The 17,942-nt window shown below is 40.5% G+C and overlaps 1 protein-coding gene across 1 annotated transcript in view; it reads left to right on the top strand.

Annotated features, from left to right (window-relative positions):
• MAP1A (microtubule associated protein 1A) overlaps positions 1–17,942 on the top strand; it is a 70,506-nt gene that overhangs the window by 18,719 nt on the left and 33,845 nt on the right. Inside the window, exon 2 of the mRNA XM_070953441.1 lies at positions 11,071–11,172. Within this exon, the coding sequence (XP_070809542.1) occupies positions 11,071–11,172 (102 nt within the window). The remainder of the gene's footprint in view (positions 1–11,070; positions 11,173–17,942) is intronic.

The raw sequence follows: 17,942 nt of genomic DNA, 5'->3' as shown, positions 1-17,942 counted from the left end.
GAGGAGAGCCGGTGGGTGAGGGCAGAGCTCCTCGGAAGCCCCTGGAATAACTCCAGAGGCTTGGAGGGTGAGAGCCCCCCGCTCAGCCCACTGAAGCTCATGCTTAACTCCGGGGATACAATGTTTCTATTTGAATTTTCTGAGCTGGAAGTGAAGATGGCATCTTTGTTGTGAGTCTAAAAGTGAAAGTTAGAAAGGAAAGTGCTTGTTAACAGATTTGTGCTCAGATACTGGCTTTAAGTTGCTGGATTTGATTTTAAAGAGCTGCTTGGAGAAAAGATCATTTTGCTTGGTGATTTACAAACAAATTGCTGAAAGCTGTTCAAGAGACTTTATGGATGTGACTTTATGACTTTATGGTGGTGAAAAGAAAATTCTTCTTAAAATAAGATGGCTTCCAAGAAAGGAGTTTTTGAAAGTGCTGGAAGTTCTCCAGTGGTGTCAGAAATGACACAGTCGACTGATTCACAGATATACAAGGATTTTATTAATGAATTTACAGAATTTGTAAAGGAAGCCATGAATAATCATACTGTAACTATGATTAACCAAATAGCAATCTTCGAATGGAAATTAAAAGATTTGTTGGAGGATACAAAAGCAAATACAGAGCACAATGACAATGCAGGAGACATTTTGATTAAAGCAGAGAAGGTGGAATCGGCTGGTTCTCAAGAACTTTCAAGCTTACTTCCTGCTCTTTGTGATGATTTGGAGAGGAAAAAAGTAGAAAATGACCAGCCTTGCGAGGTCTTGGAGGAAGAAGGAGATTTGCCAGCGGCTTTCACACAACTAACTGAAAAGAAACAACTGAATTTTCTTTGCGAACTGATGATAATCTTTGGTTTTACAGAACAAGGAATGAAGTGACTGACTATATAAGCAAGAAGAGGCGATATGGTGGCTCTAAATCAGAGGAAACACTTTCAAAAAGGGGACAATTTTTACAGATACATCAACCTCAAATTAAAATTAAAAACCTCCTCAAAACAGAACTAGGAGGGATGAAGAAAGATTGGAAAAAATATAAAAAGAAAGCAAGAATGGAAGATTAACCTTTTTGGTTTTGCAGTTGATGTTTTAATGGCTAATTAAAAGGATTATGTTTTAAGATTTAAAAGTTGGAGGGAGGAAGACTTTTTGTTATAAGACTTTTAAAATATCTGAAAGCATGAAAGTAAGATTAACTTTTTTTTTTTTTGGTTTTGCAGTTGATGTATTAATGGTTAATTAAAATGATTATGTTTTAAAATTTAAATGATAGAGGGAGGAAGAAAGATTGAGGGGAAAATGCAGAAACTCAATTATTGACTAATTAAGGTTTACTTTTTGTTATAAGATTTTCTAAAATATCTGAATTTTGAGAAGTGGAGGGAGAATAAAATGTTTAAGTAAATGAATTAAGAATACTTTACAGATATACTAAGAGAGTTTTTAGGGTTTGAATGATCAATGTTTGTTAATGTTTTTAAAACCCTTAGAGTTAATGAAAGGGGAGGTTGATGACTTTGTAGAAGGGGAGTTAAGGGGTCCAGGGAATTTTAAATCTTGCAGTAAGTTAGCATATGTTAGCGAATGTTTGTTGAAGTCTATGCCCTGTTTTTGTTCTGGGAAGTCGGGGGTGGGGGGGTGGGGAGGGGGGGTTGAAGGTTGATGATAGATTGAATGATTGCTTATATTGTATATTTGTTTGATTATCAAATAAAATAAAAACTTTAAAAAAAAAAAGAATTTGGGGTGTTTTAAATTTCGTTTTCAAGGCCAATTATTTAATTGTATTTTAATGCTTTTTTAACATTTGTATTATATGTATCTTATCTGGCTGTTCACCGCCCTGAGTCCTTCGGGAGTAGGGCGGTATACAAATTCAATTAATAATAATAATAATAATAATAATAATAATAATAATAATAATAATAATAATAATAATAATGTTAATTCTGAATTGACTATTCCATATATGGTATCATCATGTTCTTCTTTTGTTGCCACGCCCTTTTTCTCTTGTTATGCTTAATAAATCAGTTTTCATTATTCCATTTAGTTTCTTCTTTCTGGTCTTCAATATCCTCCAATACACAGATTATATGTCCAAAGTCAAGTCTCTTGAAATTTTTCTCAAAATAATCCACTTTAAGTAACAGGCAACAAAGTTTATCTTTCAAGTAACAAGCAGTCTGGAATTTACACTTTAACTTTTCAGCTGGCAGCCATATTTTCCATCTCCGTTTGTCTTTTATCTTTACTTTTAAAAGCATATTTATTTCCTCTTCTCCTTCCTCTCTCTCAAACATAATCCAATCTCATTTAGCCACAAAAAATAGCGACAAAAAATAAAAAAAGAAGACCAAATCTGTAATAAAATCATTTCCCAAAAGTCTATAATTAACGCTATCTATCAACAGGTCTTTTCTCCACCATTCATTTGAGTCTTTTTGCCCCAATGTTTCTCAGCCGCTGTTAAGGCTGGGGCATACTTTTTGTAATCCATCATTTACGGGCAGTTCCCGTCTGGGCAGAAGTTGACTCACTCGGCTTTCAAACTCCCTGCTCCGCTCCGCTTCTCGCTTCTCCTCCTCTCCTCCAGTACGATCTTTGTTCCTGGTTGCTGCAGTTTCGGGACAGCCGCCATGGCTGTCATTCCACTGCCGCTGGCGTGAAGGGAAAGCCTCTGGCCCCGAGGAACCTGCCAGTTCCTCTCGGCCGCCCAAGGGGTCCCTTCTTGTCCCCCTGTCCCTTCAAGACAGGGGAGGTCCGAAGACCTGTCAGCGGCAGCTTGGCAGACGGGTTTTTAGCAGAGCTCCACAGAGCTCACCATTTCCCCGTCTGTATCCCCGCGGCACCAACCGGAGGTCCCCCGGTTAACAAGATAACAAAGTACCGTAGTTTGAATTAAATGGATGTAATGGTGTCTGGGAGTTTGATCTTTGAATAATTTTAGGAGATACCTTCCTTCTTCTCTGGGCTCTCTCTCAATTTTATTTTATTTTATTTTATTTTTCTTTCTTCTTTCTTTTTTTCTTTTGTCCCTTTTCCCCTCTCTATTTTTTCTAATTCTCTTTTCAATTTCTTTTGTTATATTTCTATTCTCTTTCCTATTTTTATTCTTGTTTTTTTTCTTTTGTTTTTATTTTAACTATTATTAATATTGTTACTATTCTCTCTCTTTTTTCACTATTATTTTTATCTAAGTTGATTTTATGAATATACAACAATTTGACTAGGAAAAAATGAGTATAAATGATTGAAAATTATGATTTTTGGATGTTTTAATACCTTTTTAAACTTGAAATTTTTAAGCTCTATTTACAGACCTAATAATTTAGAAGAAAATGTTCTCTAAGGTGCTGGATATTAAAAAGAATTTATTACAGATTTAATAATTATAGAAAATTGATTTTAAAGTGATTTAAATGTTGATATTCACTGGAAATAAATATGGCACGGAGGAGAGAATAGGAGCTAAGGTATTTGTCGATATAATTTTTTATTTTGAATCAGTTAAAGATATGGAGGAGAATGGATTTAAAAATGAATATGAGTAATATATTGTGAATTAATTTAAAGTTAAATAATTGAATAAGAGATGTAGAAATGGAGGAAAACATAAAGCTGGACAATAATTAAAATAAAATGTTATCAATTAGTTAAACAAATGAAGTTAGGAGTGGAGGGAAGCATGATTCTGGAGAACAGTGAAAGTAAAGCTGTGATCTAGTCTTACAAATAAGATAGGAGTGGAGGAAAGCATCATACTGGAGAACAGTTAAGGCAAAACTGGGAACCAGTTAAAAATAAAAATAAGAGTTAGGAGTAGAGGAAAGCACGAGCTGGAAAACAGCCGAAGTAAAGCTGTGAACCAGCCATTAGAGTTAGGAGTGGAGGAAAGCATATGCTAGGTAACAGTTAAAGCAAAACTGTGAACTAGCCAAAAAATAAAAAGTTAGGAGTGGAGGAAAATATACCTGGAGAGCAACTGAAAGACAGTTGTGAACCAGTTAAAAATAGAGGTTGGAGCGGAGGAAAGCATTGCTGGGAAGCAACTATTTGAGTTGCGAAACAGTTTCATAATAGATTTAGGAGGATCGAAGGAGATAACGTTGGTATGCAGTTAAAATTATACTGTGAACTAGCTCAAATAAGTAAGGTTAGGAGTGGAGGAAAGCACCGCTGGAAAGCAACTGATTAAGATGCGAACCAGCAAAAAAATAAACTCAGGAGGAAGTGGAGGAGACAATACTGGAGAATAGTTAAGCCAAACTGTGAACCAATTAAATAAATAGAGATAGAAGTGGCGGAAAACACTGTTGGGAAATAGCTATTTAAATTATGAATCAGTTAATATTAGACTTTAAAATAAAGTATTTTGGGAGTGACAAATTTTAGATGGAAATGTAGATTGATTTAGAAACAATTAAGAGAGGAGGAAAATATTCTTTGTCAAGATTATGGATACTAGTTGCCATTTAAAAGAGGTACAATATAGACTCGATGTAATGGGTCTTAGAAATGAGGAATATATATGATTGTTAAAATGACAAAGATTTGGAATGATGTCTATTTGGAAATAATTGTTTAGAATTTAGGGTGACATAGTAGAATGTTTAAAATCTAAATGTTTAGAATAAGATTTTTTTTCTTTTTTTTTTAAAGAGGTAAATGGATAAAATTTGGAACAAAATTGGTTGAGGGAATGTGAGTAATTGTATTTACTTTATACCGGATCAAATCCTTGCTCTAAAAAGATGTATTTTATATTTTTTGTTTTAAAAAATAAAAAAAACTTTAAAAAAACAACAACACCTAAAAAGAAACCCAATTAACTATTTTTTTTTAAAGCTCCCAAAGGGGGAAAAAAACCCAGTTACTTACCCAATTGAAGGGACAAGGCAGGCAGGCAGATAGAGTTGCTCACCGATTTGATTGATTGCAGGCAGGGAGATTCAGATGCTTGCAGGGATTGCAGCAAGCAAAGCAAGGTAGGCGTTGTGACCAGCGGCTCGGGATTCGATCCGAAGAGCGAAGTTAAGCAAGCTGGAGGCTGGGGGGGGAAAGATGGGGGGTTAACTAGGCAGCTTAGCCAGGCCAGGCAGGCAAGCATGGGGACCCGGGGACCAGGGGGGTAGCATGAGGCCCGTAAATGATCCCCAGCGGCTGCGTAAATTATGTAAGCCCAAGGATTGGGGGGGCGGCACGCTAGGCCGCAACCGGCAATGCTTACCTTTTTGAGTGAGCAGCAGTCAACGAGGCGTCCGAGCGAGGCGAGGCGATGTCTGATCATCCAGGCAAACTTCTGGGCAAAGTAGCTGGGCCGTGTAGAAAGGGGAACTTGTATTGGCCGGGGATGGGGTAGGTGGGCCGGAAGCACCGAGTGGCGGGAAAAGCGAGCAAGCGAGCCGGAAAGAAGCAACAAATGGCCAAGTGGGCAAGTAGGTGAATGGGCAATTGGGTGGGCATGAGCAGGGGGGGGCAGTTATTTTTGCTACCAGTTCTCCAAACTACTCGCCGCCATCACTACCGGATCACCTGATCTGGTCCAAACCGGGAGCATTTCACCCCTGGCTGGGAGGTACAGTATATCCCTGTGAAACCCATATTTGGGGCGTAACATAATGTAACCTCTGTATATCTCTGCCCCAAGAACTTAATGGAGAGATTGGATACTTCTCCGAGGGCCTGGATAACCTCTGAAGCCAAAACACCAGATATCTCGCCATCTAGAGTGACCAAAGTGATCTGTGAGTTCCCTCCCAGATTGGGCCCCCCTAAAATAACATCTGACTAACCATTCTTTTGAATCCCAAATGGTGGCTTCCGGTTGGCACCACCTGGCGTCGCGGACGGTCTTCTTGGACTGCCAGCCCCGCGATTCCGTTCGAGCCATTCTGACAGCGCTAATCAGCTGTCAGACAGCTTAAAACCTCTCTTTCGGGAGAAGAAGGAGAGGAGAGCCGGTGGGCAAGGGTAGAGCTCCCCGGGAGCCCCTAGAGTAATTCCAGGGGCTTGGAGGGTGAGAGCTCCCCGTTCAGCCTACTGAAGCTCCAGATCCGTGGCTACTCCGTTTAAATGGAGCCAGACGCCAGCGACTGACTCTGCTGCCAAGAAGAAGATTAACTGATTTCAAAAAGCAGACAGAACGGAAGCAGGAGAACAAGCTTTTGCAAGTATATGCTTAACTCCTGGGATACATTGTTTCTATTTCATTTTGCCGAGCTAGAGCTGGAAATGGCGTCTTTGTGGGTGTGAAAGTGAAAGTAGGAATGAAAGTGCTTGTTAATAGACTTTTGCTCAGAGACTGGATTTAAACTGCTGGATTTGAGAGCTGGGTCTAGAAAAGACTATCTTGCTTAATAAATTACAAATAAATCTGAGAAAGCTGTTTGAGAGACTTTATGGATGTGAAAAGAAAATTTCTTTTAAAATAATATGGCTTCCAAGGAAGGGGTTTCTGAAAGTGGAGGCTCTGTAATGGCGTTAGAAATGACACAGAGAACTGAAACACAGAGCCAGGAGGCTTTTTTCAGAGACTTTACAGAATTTATAAAGGAAGCCATGAATAACCAAATTGAAATTATTAATAACTTTACAGCAATCATGGAACAAAAACTTACAGAACTGGTGGAGGATAAAAAAGCAACTGAGGATGTTTTTGAAGGAAAGCATAAAGACAATGTAGGAGACATTTTGATCAAGACAGAGAAGCTGGAACTGGCTGATCTTCAAGAATCTTCAAACCTTCTTCCTGCCCTTTTGGAATTAACTGACAGAACTTTTCAAAAATATAATTTGGAGCAGAAAGAAGAAGAAACTGATCAGCTCTACGAGGTCTCGGAGGATTTGGCAGAGGCTTTCACACAATTAATTGAAATGCAGCAACTGGATTTTTCTTTGCAAACTGATCGAGTTAATTCTTTGTTCTATGAACTGACTGTCTATACAAGCAAGAAGAGTCGATATGGGGGCTCTAAACCAGAGGAAATGGTTTTGAGAAAGGGACAAGTCTTAAAGATACATCAACCCCCAGTTAAAATTCAAAACCTCCTCAAAATAAAAGGAGGGAGGAAGAAAGATTGGAAAAAATACAGAAAGAAATGAAGAAGGGAAGATTATTTTTTTCTGGCCTAATTATCGATGTATTAATGATTAACTACAATGATTAACTAAATGAATTGAGAGTTCAATTAATGATTAATTAAGGTTTAGTTATTGTTAAAAATATTTGAATATTGAGAACAAAAGCAGGAGGAATAGCCAAATGATCAAGTATGTATTATCTACTAGTGTTTGTTATTGTTTTTTGTTTTTTTAATTCTTAGGGCTAAAGGATTATATGTTATTTTGTGTTTAAAGGGAGGTTGATGAATAATCTGTAGAAGGGGAGTTAAGGGGTCTAGGGAGTTTTAATGTCTTGCATTAATTTAGCATATTTTAGCGTATGTTTGGTAAAATCTATACCCTGTTTTTCTTCTGGGAAGTCGGGGGAGGGGGAAGGGAAGGGGGGGTTGCACAAATGTCTAATTGTGATTTGTTTGATTTGTTTGAATTTTAAAAACAATAAAAAAAAATTTGTTCAAAGAGTCCCAAATGGTCACATGGTACCTGCCTCCTGATGGCAGTCTACCCAGAGACATGGGATCACTCCCTACTGGAAGGACTTTTCCACATATCCCCCCCCCTGCTTTTGAAGATGCCCTCCTGCGGATGAGGGCAGTGAGGTAGGGGATGAAAAATGAGCTGGGGGCGGCTCTCAGGGTTCAGCCATCTAGCTCAACTGAAGTTGGTGGGGGATGAGGGGGGAGGGGAGGGGAAAGAAGAGGCTCGGTGCTCCAGCCCCCTGGCCTTATCCTGCTTCCCCAGGGGTGTAGGAGTGCAGAGCCCTGGACTCTGGCTGGTGCATCTGAATGCCAGGTCCGTGGTGAACAAGGCCCTTCTCGTCCGAGATTTAATAGACGAGGACGCGGACCTGGCATGCATTACGGAGACCTGGTTAGGGCTGGAGGGAGGCGTCCCTCTTATCGATTTATGTCCCCCAGGCTTCCGTGTGCTGCACCAGCCGCGACTCCAGGGTAGGGGTGGGGGGGGGGTGGCGGTTGTTATTAGGGAAAGTCTCAGTCCTAGGGAGGTCACTATTCCTCAGATAGGAGGGTGTGAGTCCCTCCTTCTGAAATAGGATCCTGGAGTTCAGTCGGGTCTGTTGATTACGTACCTATCTCCCAGCTGAGTAGCCTCAGCCCTGCCCATACTGCTAGATGTCCTGGCCGAATTGGCGGTTGAACTCCCCAACCTTCTAGTTGTGGGAGATTTCAATTTGCCATCGGCCGGGGAGACATCTGAGTCAGTCCGGGAGTTCATGGCCTCCATGACGGCCATGGACCTAACTCAGGTTGTACAGGGCCCAACTCATAAGGGAGGACACACACTCAACCTGGTTTTTCTCTCTGGACAGTGGATAAATGATCATGGTAGGGGAAACTTGTCAACCTATCCCCTGTCATGGTCCAATCATTCCCTCCTCAGGCTGGACTTTCTCTCCGTCATCCCCCACCGCTGGGAGGCGGAAACAGTGAGATTGTTCTGCCCCAGGCGCCTGATGGACCCGGAAGGGTTCCTGACGGAGCTTGGGTCTTTTCCGGCCTCCTTATCCCACGATTCGTCTGAGGCCCTGGTCGCAGCCTGGGAACAGGCCACGGTGGGGGCCTTGGATCGAATTGCGCCTTTGCGGCCTCTGACCCGACACAGATCCCGGGTGGCTCCCTGGTTTACCGCAGAGCTCAGGGAAATGAAGCGTCGGAGAAGACGCCTGGAGGGCGGTTGGAGATCCTCCCGATCCGAATCTGACCGAACATAGTTAAGAACCCATATTAGGTCTTATCTTGTGGCAATGGAAGCGGCAAAGTGCCAATATTTTGCCGCTCTCATTGCATCTGCAGAAAATTGCCCAGCTGTTCTGTTTAGAGTGACCCGCTCTCTCCTCAATCATGGCGTGAGGGAGGACCCCTTGCAGGGCAGAGCTGAGGTTTTTGTACAGTTTCTGCAAGATAAAATCACTCAGATTCGGACTGGGTTGGACTCTGACTGGGCAGAGTCTGACGAGTTGACAGGGGCCTGTCCTGATGGTAACATCTGGGTTGAGTTTGAGCCTGTTTCGATGGATGACGTGGACAGGATCATGGGTCAACTGGGTGCCTCCACATGTTTATTGGACCCTTGTCCCTCCTGGCTCATTTCTGCAGCCAGGGAGGTGACTGGAAGCTGGATTCAAGCGGTTGTCAACGCTTCCTTGAGGGAAGGGGTCTTCCCTGCCACACTCAAAGAGGCGGTGGTTCGTCCCCTCCTCAAGAAGCCTACAACCACCAACTAGGCCATAATCCTGAGCAGGCAGGCCCAAGGAACAACCCAGGCAATAGGGAAGACATCTTGGGAACTGTCCATCTTTCTGCCAAGAAACCTGAAAAATCCAATCTTCATCCTGACCTATTTTCAATCAACCACAGTCTTTAATCGACTATAGTCCATATAGATTGGAGCAAAAAATTTAAAATACATGAACTGTGAGTTTGACGGAGCGGTTTTCACCACTGATCTTGTCGCTGTTTTGCACTTCAGTCTGGTCGTGTGCCAGCTATGTGTCTTGGATGTTTTGGTTTTTGGTCTATGACCGCAATAAAGTATGCTGCTGCTGCTGCTGTGACATTTAGCTGTCACCATAGATTCAATTGTAGTTAAGGAGGACATTAGCTGTCAGAGTTGATAATCATGGTTTTTTGTAGGACAAGAAAAAATGCACTATAGAGTTCTGATCTAAAATTATCAGTTTTATTTAAGTGGCATTTATGGATAACACATATTTGGGAGAGCATTGTTATTTCATTCCGGCTACCTTAACAGGCTTAACCCATGATTACTGTCATCAATCAAATGACATACATTTGCACAAAATTATAAACAATGCTGGGATCTTAAGTCTTCACCTACCTTGGTTTTCTTCTTGTGTTCTCACCAAATTTATTTATTTATTTATTGGTTCAATTTATATGCCGCCCTTCTCCGGAGACTCAGGGTGGCTTACAATGCGTTAAGCAATTAGCCTTCATACTTTTGTATATACCTGCTTAGTAGGGCTTTCGCCCCCCCCCCAAGCGGTGTTCTTTTTTATTCAAAGTCAGCTTATTGCTCCCACAATCCGGGTCCTCATTTTACCTACCTCGAAAGGATGGAAGGCTGAGTCAACCTTGAGCCTGGTGAGATTCGAACTTGCAGTAATTGCAGGCAGCTGGTGTTACTTAACAGTACTTTAATCTGCTGCACCACCAAGGCTCTTCACCTTGATATGAAATGAAATGATATGAAATGAGTCATATCATCAGTGCATTGGCACAAGTAGAATTTGCTGGCTTTTAATGCCAATTTGTATAACACAGCACTCTTCATCTACATTTTAGCTGATTGAATTATGCAGAATTATGTTTTGAACATTTTAAAGTTTAAATATTACAATATAATTCAATGTTCTCGTATTCAAAGTGCAGCCAATTACAGATCAAAGCCCCCAAATAGTCAGCCTAGACAGCAGATGGAATTGTGCAGAATTCACTAGCTCATACAGAGAAATTGGAAGCTAAGGCCAGAGAAACAAAAGCTAAACTAAGCACAATATTCTTGACCAGTCACTTTCTCAGTTTCTCAGTTACTGGTTTTTCATGCAGCAAAACAGCCTTTGGTTTCACGTCTTATTCCAGGATTCCTCAGAGGCTGCTGAGGCAGGTAAGCACATGCAAAATAACCCCAGAAAAGGGCTGGGGTAATCTGACTCAGTACATGACCAAGACCCACATCTTGCTGAGGGAAGACTGGTTGAGAATAATCCTGCAGGAAGGGGCCTATGTTCTGAGCAACTGCTGACAGCTTGGAAGGCAACCACAAGCAAAAAAAGAAAAAGAAAAAGGGGGTGTCACTCTCTTTCTACATAAGCCCAAATGTATTCTGAGCTGCTCAGAGTCATTTGCTCAAACAAACATATAATTGCCATAGTTTAAAGTGACTTTGATCTTATTTCCTGTCTTTCAACAGGTCTTCGCTCATGGGACATTGACCTTCAATTCTGTGACCTGAATAAGCAGCTCAAACTCTTTGTCACATGTCATCTTGCCCACTTTTCATCAGAGGTCAAAGGTCAGAGTCCATTTCTTCATCTTTTGACATTCCCATAAGCATTGTGAATAAGATACTAATACCAGCACAGGACCCGCTTAAAAGGCAGAAGTCTCCATAAATTGGTCGGCTTGCATGGAGTCCCCACTTGCCCCTAGACTTCTGTAACGCATTCCACAGGGGGCTGAACTTCATGTGATCCAAAATATAGCAGTTTGCCTGTCAGCCCCCAGAAGGCAGATCCAGCAGTTTTGGCTGCAGTCACTTGACTGCACATCACTGGCTTGTTTCTGGGCCCTGGTTAAAGAGATGTTTGTCAACTTTCACACTGGACAAGCCTCTTAAAAACACTCCGGTTCTGCTGAGCAACTGAATGCTGATCATCTTTGGTCTGCCCAGATCAAGTTAGACTGTGAATTGTTGATTTAATATTCATTTTCAAAATTGGCCTTCCCCTAGGCAGGTTTTCTTCTTCAAGCATATGACCAGAATTATATGTAATATTCCTGGGATGGTTGCACCATAATTTTGTGTAAGACACTTGCAAATACTAAGCTAATGTGTGTTTGCGCAAGAGTAAAGCAAATAAATAAAGCAAATCGGTTGAAAATGTTATATATCCTTCATTATTAATAAGTAAGCGGTTGCATATTGATCCCAAATCACATGAGAAATTGATGTATTATTATAGCTCAAAATAGCAAGGAATATATTTTATGGCAATTGGGCTAAACAAAGGATTCCTACTTTATTTTTTTGGTAATTTTTTTTTATTTTTTACACAAACACACACAAACACACATACAATGTATTTTTTGTTGAACAGAGTATTCGGCCGGTTAACAAATTTAAACAATTTTTAGTCCTTTCAACTAAAACAACAATTTCTATACCTCCTTTTTTGCCATAACATTATTATTATTATTTTCATCTATTTTGTACCAATATTACCCTTAATTTTCATCTCTAATTTTGACTAAATTCCATTTTCCCTTCTATTCTATATTAAATAACTACATTATCATTTAATTTTATATCCATCATCAAATTAATTAATTATGTGGTGTTACAGTTATTTAATTCTTATATTAATAATAAACCCACTTATTTTATAACATACATTTCCTTAACTAATACAATCCAACATTTTAATATAAATCAATTGATTATATAGATATCTCTTTCATTTATATATGAACCAGAAGAAAAAAAATCCTTATTTGAATTTAAAAATATTCTAACTGTTATCCTCTAATCATATAGCTTCCCCCCTGTATTATTCCAAATCATTACTTAATCGTTTGTACACACACCACTGTAAACCATTAAAAACATTTCAATTATTATTCCAATTATTTTTGAATTCATTTTCACCATCATATGATTTAACATTATTTTTTACTACAATTCATATTTCAATTCTAGTCATATACATCATATTCCTCTTTCATTTCTTTCCTTTTTTCCCTTTCCCTTTTTATTTTTCCCTTTTTCTTTCCCCTTTTTTCCTTTTGTGCCTTAAAATCCTGATCTCTCCTGTTTTGCCCTATATTTCCCGTTGTTCCCCCTCTCTTTTCTCTTTTTTTTGTTTCACCACTGTTTATCCCGCTATTTATCCCAGTATTATCATTTTGTATTTCAAAGTCCTGAACTCTTCTATTTTGCCCTATATTTCCTGTTATTTTCCACCCTTTTCTCTCTTTTTTATCTTTTCACTGTAAATTCCAGTGTAATCATTTAAGTTCTTTATATTCTTTCTGTTCCATCCTCCCTTCCTTAATTGTCTCTTTCCATCCTCTTTATTTTTTTCATTGTTAATCCCAATATAATCTCTAAAAACCTCCTTTTTATTATTACTATCCACATCAACAATACAATACTGTCAACAATACTGAATAACTCAGACCATGGCTATCAAAGGTCAAAAGCATCTGCCAGACTATCCCACCTTCTTTTCAGGGATGATCCGAAGCTGTAAGGAAAAAACACCATCTGAAATAGAATCACTGCTCAACACTGTCCATATATACAGCCAAGATATTGCAATGGAGTCTGGATTGGACAAATGTGCCATACTTACCATCAAACAGGGAAACAGTTAAAACTGAAGGAACCAAGATGCCCTACGGAAATAACATCGTGTAATGATTGCCTCTCCTTCCAACTTAAGAAAGTAAAAACTCTTGAAACGTGGTCGTTCAAAAGGAACCTTTATTAAGCAGAAGTGATAGCAACCCAGTTAAAGCAAGATCTGAATGCCCTTAGGCAAGACAAGTAGGATTAAAGCGGTAGACCCCTCCCTTTAAGTCAGAATGTAGATTTTAACCAATACACAAGTGTGAAGATGTTTTCTTTACTAGTTTCCCTGACAACCCAAACGAACATGTATTCACATTGTTATCCTTTAAAGCAGTGGTTCTCAACCTGTGGGTCGCGACCCCTTTGGGGGTTGAACGACCCTTTCACAGGAGTCGCCTAAGACCATCGGAAAACACATATTTTCAATGGTTTTAGGAATAATTTTATGGTTGGGGGTCACCACAACATGAGGAACTGTATTAAAGTTCCTGCATTAGGAAGATTGAGAACCACTGCTTTAAAGTGAAACAACCCACAGGGCTATCATAAACATTCCCCCACATTAAAAGGATCTCAGGGCTCTTTGGCACCAGGATATAGGTTGTAAAATATCTGTTGAGACAGGCAATGCTATTAAATCGAATCCAAGCCTCCCCCTTCTCCCAATTGATTGTCAGTATCACTCTTAGGGATCTGACATGCTACCCTCCTCAGAAAACAAAAGTTCCACCTGTAAATATATATATATATATATATATATATAAACAAAATTTCATGATAGTATATTAACAAGGTTTGTTAGGGTATTGGGAGTGAAATTTTCTCAGTAAGGTTAGAGCCCTAACGTGGTGTTTAGTGACCCATTCATTGTGTACTGATGGTAAATGTTTCCAAGCGACTAAGTATTAGATTTTCCCTCTGTGGGTCCTAGAGTCAAGAATTTCCTTGATTTCAAAGTGTTGTTCACCTTCAATCATGATGGGAACAGGTGGTGTAGATGCAGGTGGTCTGAGGGATGAGATTACTTCTCGCTTGAATAAACTAATATGGAATACTGGGTGGACTTGCCTGAGTGTCTTTGGAAAGAGTAGTTCAATTGCTATTGGATTGATGACTCTAGTGATGGGGAAAGGTCCAATGAACTTTGGCCCTAGTTTCTTTGATGGTTGTAATAATTTCAGGAATTTTGTAGATAAGTATACTCTGTCTCCAACATGAAAAGGTTTGGGTTCCATCCTTTTTTTGTCAGCTTGAATTTTAAAAGCCTCTCTAGCTTCCTTTAAGGCTAATCTAACCACTGGCCATGTGTTTTGCAAATTATCCATCCACTCCTTAAGTGAGGGGATGGTGGGTTCTTCTGTGGGTAGTTCAGGCATGGGACTGAAATCCTGGCCTGTCTAAAAGGGGTAAAACCAGTGCTTGAATGTACAGCATTATTAAATGCAACTTCAGCAAAAGGCAAAAGTTTGGTCCAGTTATCCTGTTGAAAATTAATAAAACATCTTAGATATTGTTCTAGCAGCGATTTCAAAATTTCAGAATTTCCATTAGTAAGACGGGTGGTGGGAGGAGCTCAACCCCTGGCCAGTACCAAGTAAGTCCAAAAATGCCCTCAAAAATTTGGAGGTGAATTGAACCCCTCTGTCGGAGATGATCCTATGTGCAGCTCCATGAAGTCGATAAATGTGTATTAGGAATAATTTGGCTAAACTTTTAGCAGTTGGGATCTTTTGGCAAGGTATAAAATCTGCCTGCTTTGAAAACAGGTCTGCCACGACCCAAATAACAGTATTTCCCTCACTATTTGGCAATTCTATGATGAAATCCATAGCAATCTCTCTCCATGGCACTGAAGGCTCAGCTACCTTCTGCAATAGACCTGTTTTCTCCTGACGTCTTTTTGCTGCTGCACAAATGGGGCAGCTAGCTACATAGCTTTCTATATCCTTTTTTAGTGATGGCCACCAAAATTGTCTTTTAATCAGGTGTAAAGTTTGCACAAACCCAAAATGTCCAGCTAATTTGGAGTCGTGGCACCTTACCATTAAGCATAGTCTTTGGCTGGCTGGAACATACAACTTCCCTCCCACCCAAGCCAAGTCTTCTTTCATCAGACAGCTGGATTTATGGTTCAAAAACCATTCATTTCAAGGCCAATGCTTGTTTAAAAGTTTGGGTGGTGTCATTGTCCGTCAATGTTTCCTGTTTTGTCTGGGATCTGGTGATTACTTTAGCAGCTAGTTGATTGTTTTGTACTAGGGTTTGATTACATCTGATTTCATACTATATTGCATTTAGTTTTTCCCCCCAGGAGGTATTTTAGAGTAAAATCAAACCATTTAAAGTACTGAGCCCATCGTATTTGTTTTGGGGAGAGGTTCCTTTAGGGCTTCTAGCTTTTTATGATCAGTCCGGACTTCAAAAGGGGTCTTACTGCCTTCTAGGAAGTGTCTCCAAGTTAACAACGCCCAACAAACTGCATAAGCCTCTTTCTCCCAAATGGTCCACCTTTGCTCAGTCTCATTCAACTTTTTGGATGTGTAAGTGCATGGTTGTATTTGGTCTTGCTCATTTTTCTGAAGCAGGACCGTTCCTATTGCCACATCGCTGGCATCTGCTTGTATGACAAATGGTTTCTCTGTGTCTGGGTGATCTAGAATTGGTTCTGCTGAGAACAGCCATTTTAAGTTTTTCAAATGCCGCCTGGCATTCCATATCCAGTTCAACGGCTGCTTCGGTTTAGGGTTGCCTTCCCCCTTTGTTTTTAAGAGCTTGGTGATGGGGAGGGCAATCTGACCAAAAGCAGGGATAAACTGGCAGTAAAAATTGGCAAAACCCAGAAAGCTCTGTAACTGTTTACCCGTGCGTTGAGGTTCCCAATCAAGTACAGCCTGCACTTTTAGAGGATCCATTTCTACACCCTGGTGTGAAATACAGTACCCCAAATAGTCAATATTCTCTTGGTGGAATTCACATTTAGAAAGTTTAGCATAAAGTTTGGCAGAGCGGAGTTTGTTTAACTAGTTTTACATGTCCTGCTTTGGTCTCGGTACATATTAAAATGTCGTCCAATAGACCAGGACCCCCTTATACAAATGCTGATGTAGCACTTCATTTATTAACTGCATAAACACTGCAGGAGCTCCTTGTAACCCAAAGGGGAGCACTTTGAATTGGTAGCACCCGAGCGGTGTGTTAAATGCCATTTTCCACTCGTCCCCCTCCTTAATTCTGATACGGTAGTAAACCTCCCTTAAGTCCAGCTTTGAAAAAATTTTCCCTTTAGTGAGGTGTGCTAACATATCTTTCATAAGGGGGAGAGGATACACGTTCTGCACACTGATAGTATTAATGTTCCGGTAGTCAACACATAAGCATTTTGAACCATCTTTTTTCTCTCTAAACAACACTGGGGCTGCAATTTTTGGTCGGGCTGGCTCGATGAAACCCCTTGCTAGGTTTTTCTCAATGAATGTTCTCAGCTCTTCCAACTCCCTCGGTGACATGTTGTAGATCTTGGGTTTAGGGAGTTTAGCGCTGGGTAAGATTTCTACCACAGTCGGTGGCGCGGTGAGGAGGGAACTTGTCTGAGGCTTTTTCACTAAAAACTTCAGCCAAATCCTTGTATTCTATGGGTATGCCCTCAGTTGGCATGGCATGGCATGACCAGGCATGGCTGTTTCTCAGTTCTCTGCCCCCTCAGTTCCTTTATGTGGCTTCTCAGCAAAAGTCACGTTCATCTGAAATTTTATGATGCCTTGTTTCCAATTGAATTTGGGGTTCCATTTTTTCAGCCATGCAAGGCCCAGAACTAATGGCCATTCCATGCCAGGTGCCACTATAAATGTAAGCATTTCCTCGTGGCTTCCGATGCCTATATGTAGAAGCTCGGTGGCAAAAGAAGCTGGCTCCCCTCCTGCTATTGACCCATCTAGTTGGCAGAAAGCGATGGGGTTTTTCAGCTTTCTTATACTAATCCCCAACTCCCCTTGGGCTGATCAAACAATGGGTGCACCCTGAGTCCACTAGAGTGGAGATATTTATCTCCCTGTCCTGGTTTGGGATAAATAGTCTTAAGGGGAGGGTAAGCGGTTTAATTGGTTTGTTTACCAGTGGTTCTGTCAGCATTCTGATGCTGCCATAAAAAGGAGGAGACGAGGCTTGACTTTTCACCTACTTATTTTCTCTGTAGATAATATCCCCTAGGAGATGGGATGGGAGGGAAGACATTCCTGTGGGGTGAGATCAGAAGCTGGGGAGACTGACTTGCAAGATGGCCAATGAGAAGATTAGAATTGGGGAACGGAAAGGGAAGGGTTTGGGGGTCAGAGGGTTAGTATCAGCTACGACGAAATTGGGGCCAGATCTGTCGTACTCAATAAATGGAATATTTCAGCAAAGATTAATTGTTTGGGAGTGCAATTTATTTGAGATGACATCGAAACCTGACAGATTCATCTTCTGGATCGCTTCCAAATGAGTGTGATTCCTCCTGCTGAGATGCCAGGGTTTTCTCCCCAAAGAGGGGGATGGATGGAAATTCTATGGTCTCCCTGCTCCTCAGGGCAGACTCCTTCCCTTGCCAGCCCGGTTTAACAACTGTAGAGATTCACTTAACAACTGTGGCAAGAAAAATTGTAAAATGGAGCAAAACTCACTTAACAAATGTCTCACTTAGCAACATAAATTTTGGGCTCCATTGTGATCATAAG

Source organism: Pituophis catenifer, unplaced genomic scaffold, assembly GCF_029215685.1.
Source record: "Pituophis catenifer annectens isolate HBS135680 unplaced genomic scaffold, rPitCat1.0.hap2 SCAF_14, whole genome shotgun sequence".
Classification (NCBI taxonomy): domain Eukaryota; kingdom Metazoa; phylum Chordata; class Lepidosauria; order Squamata; family Colubridae; genus Pituophis; species Pituophis catenifer.
This window is presented reverse-complemented; position numbering and strand designations above follow the sequence as displayed.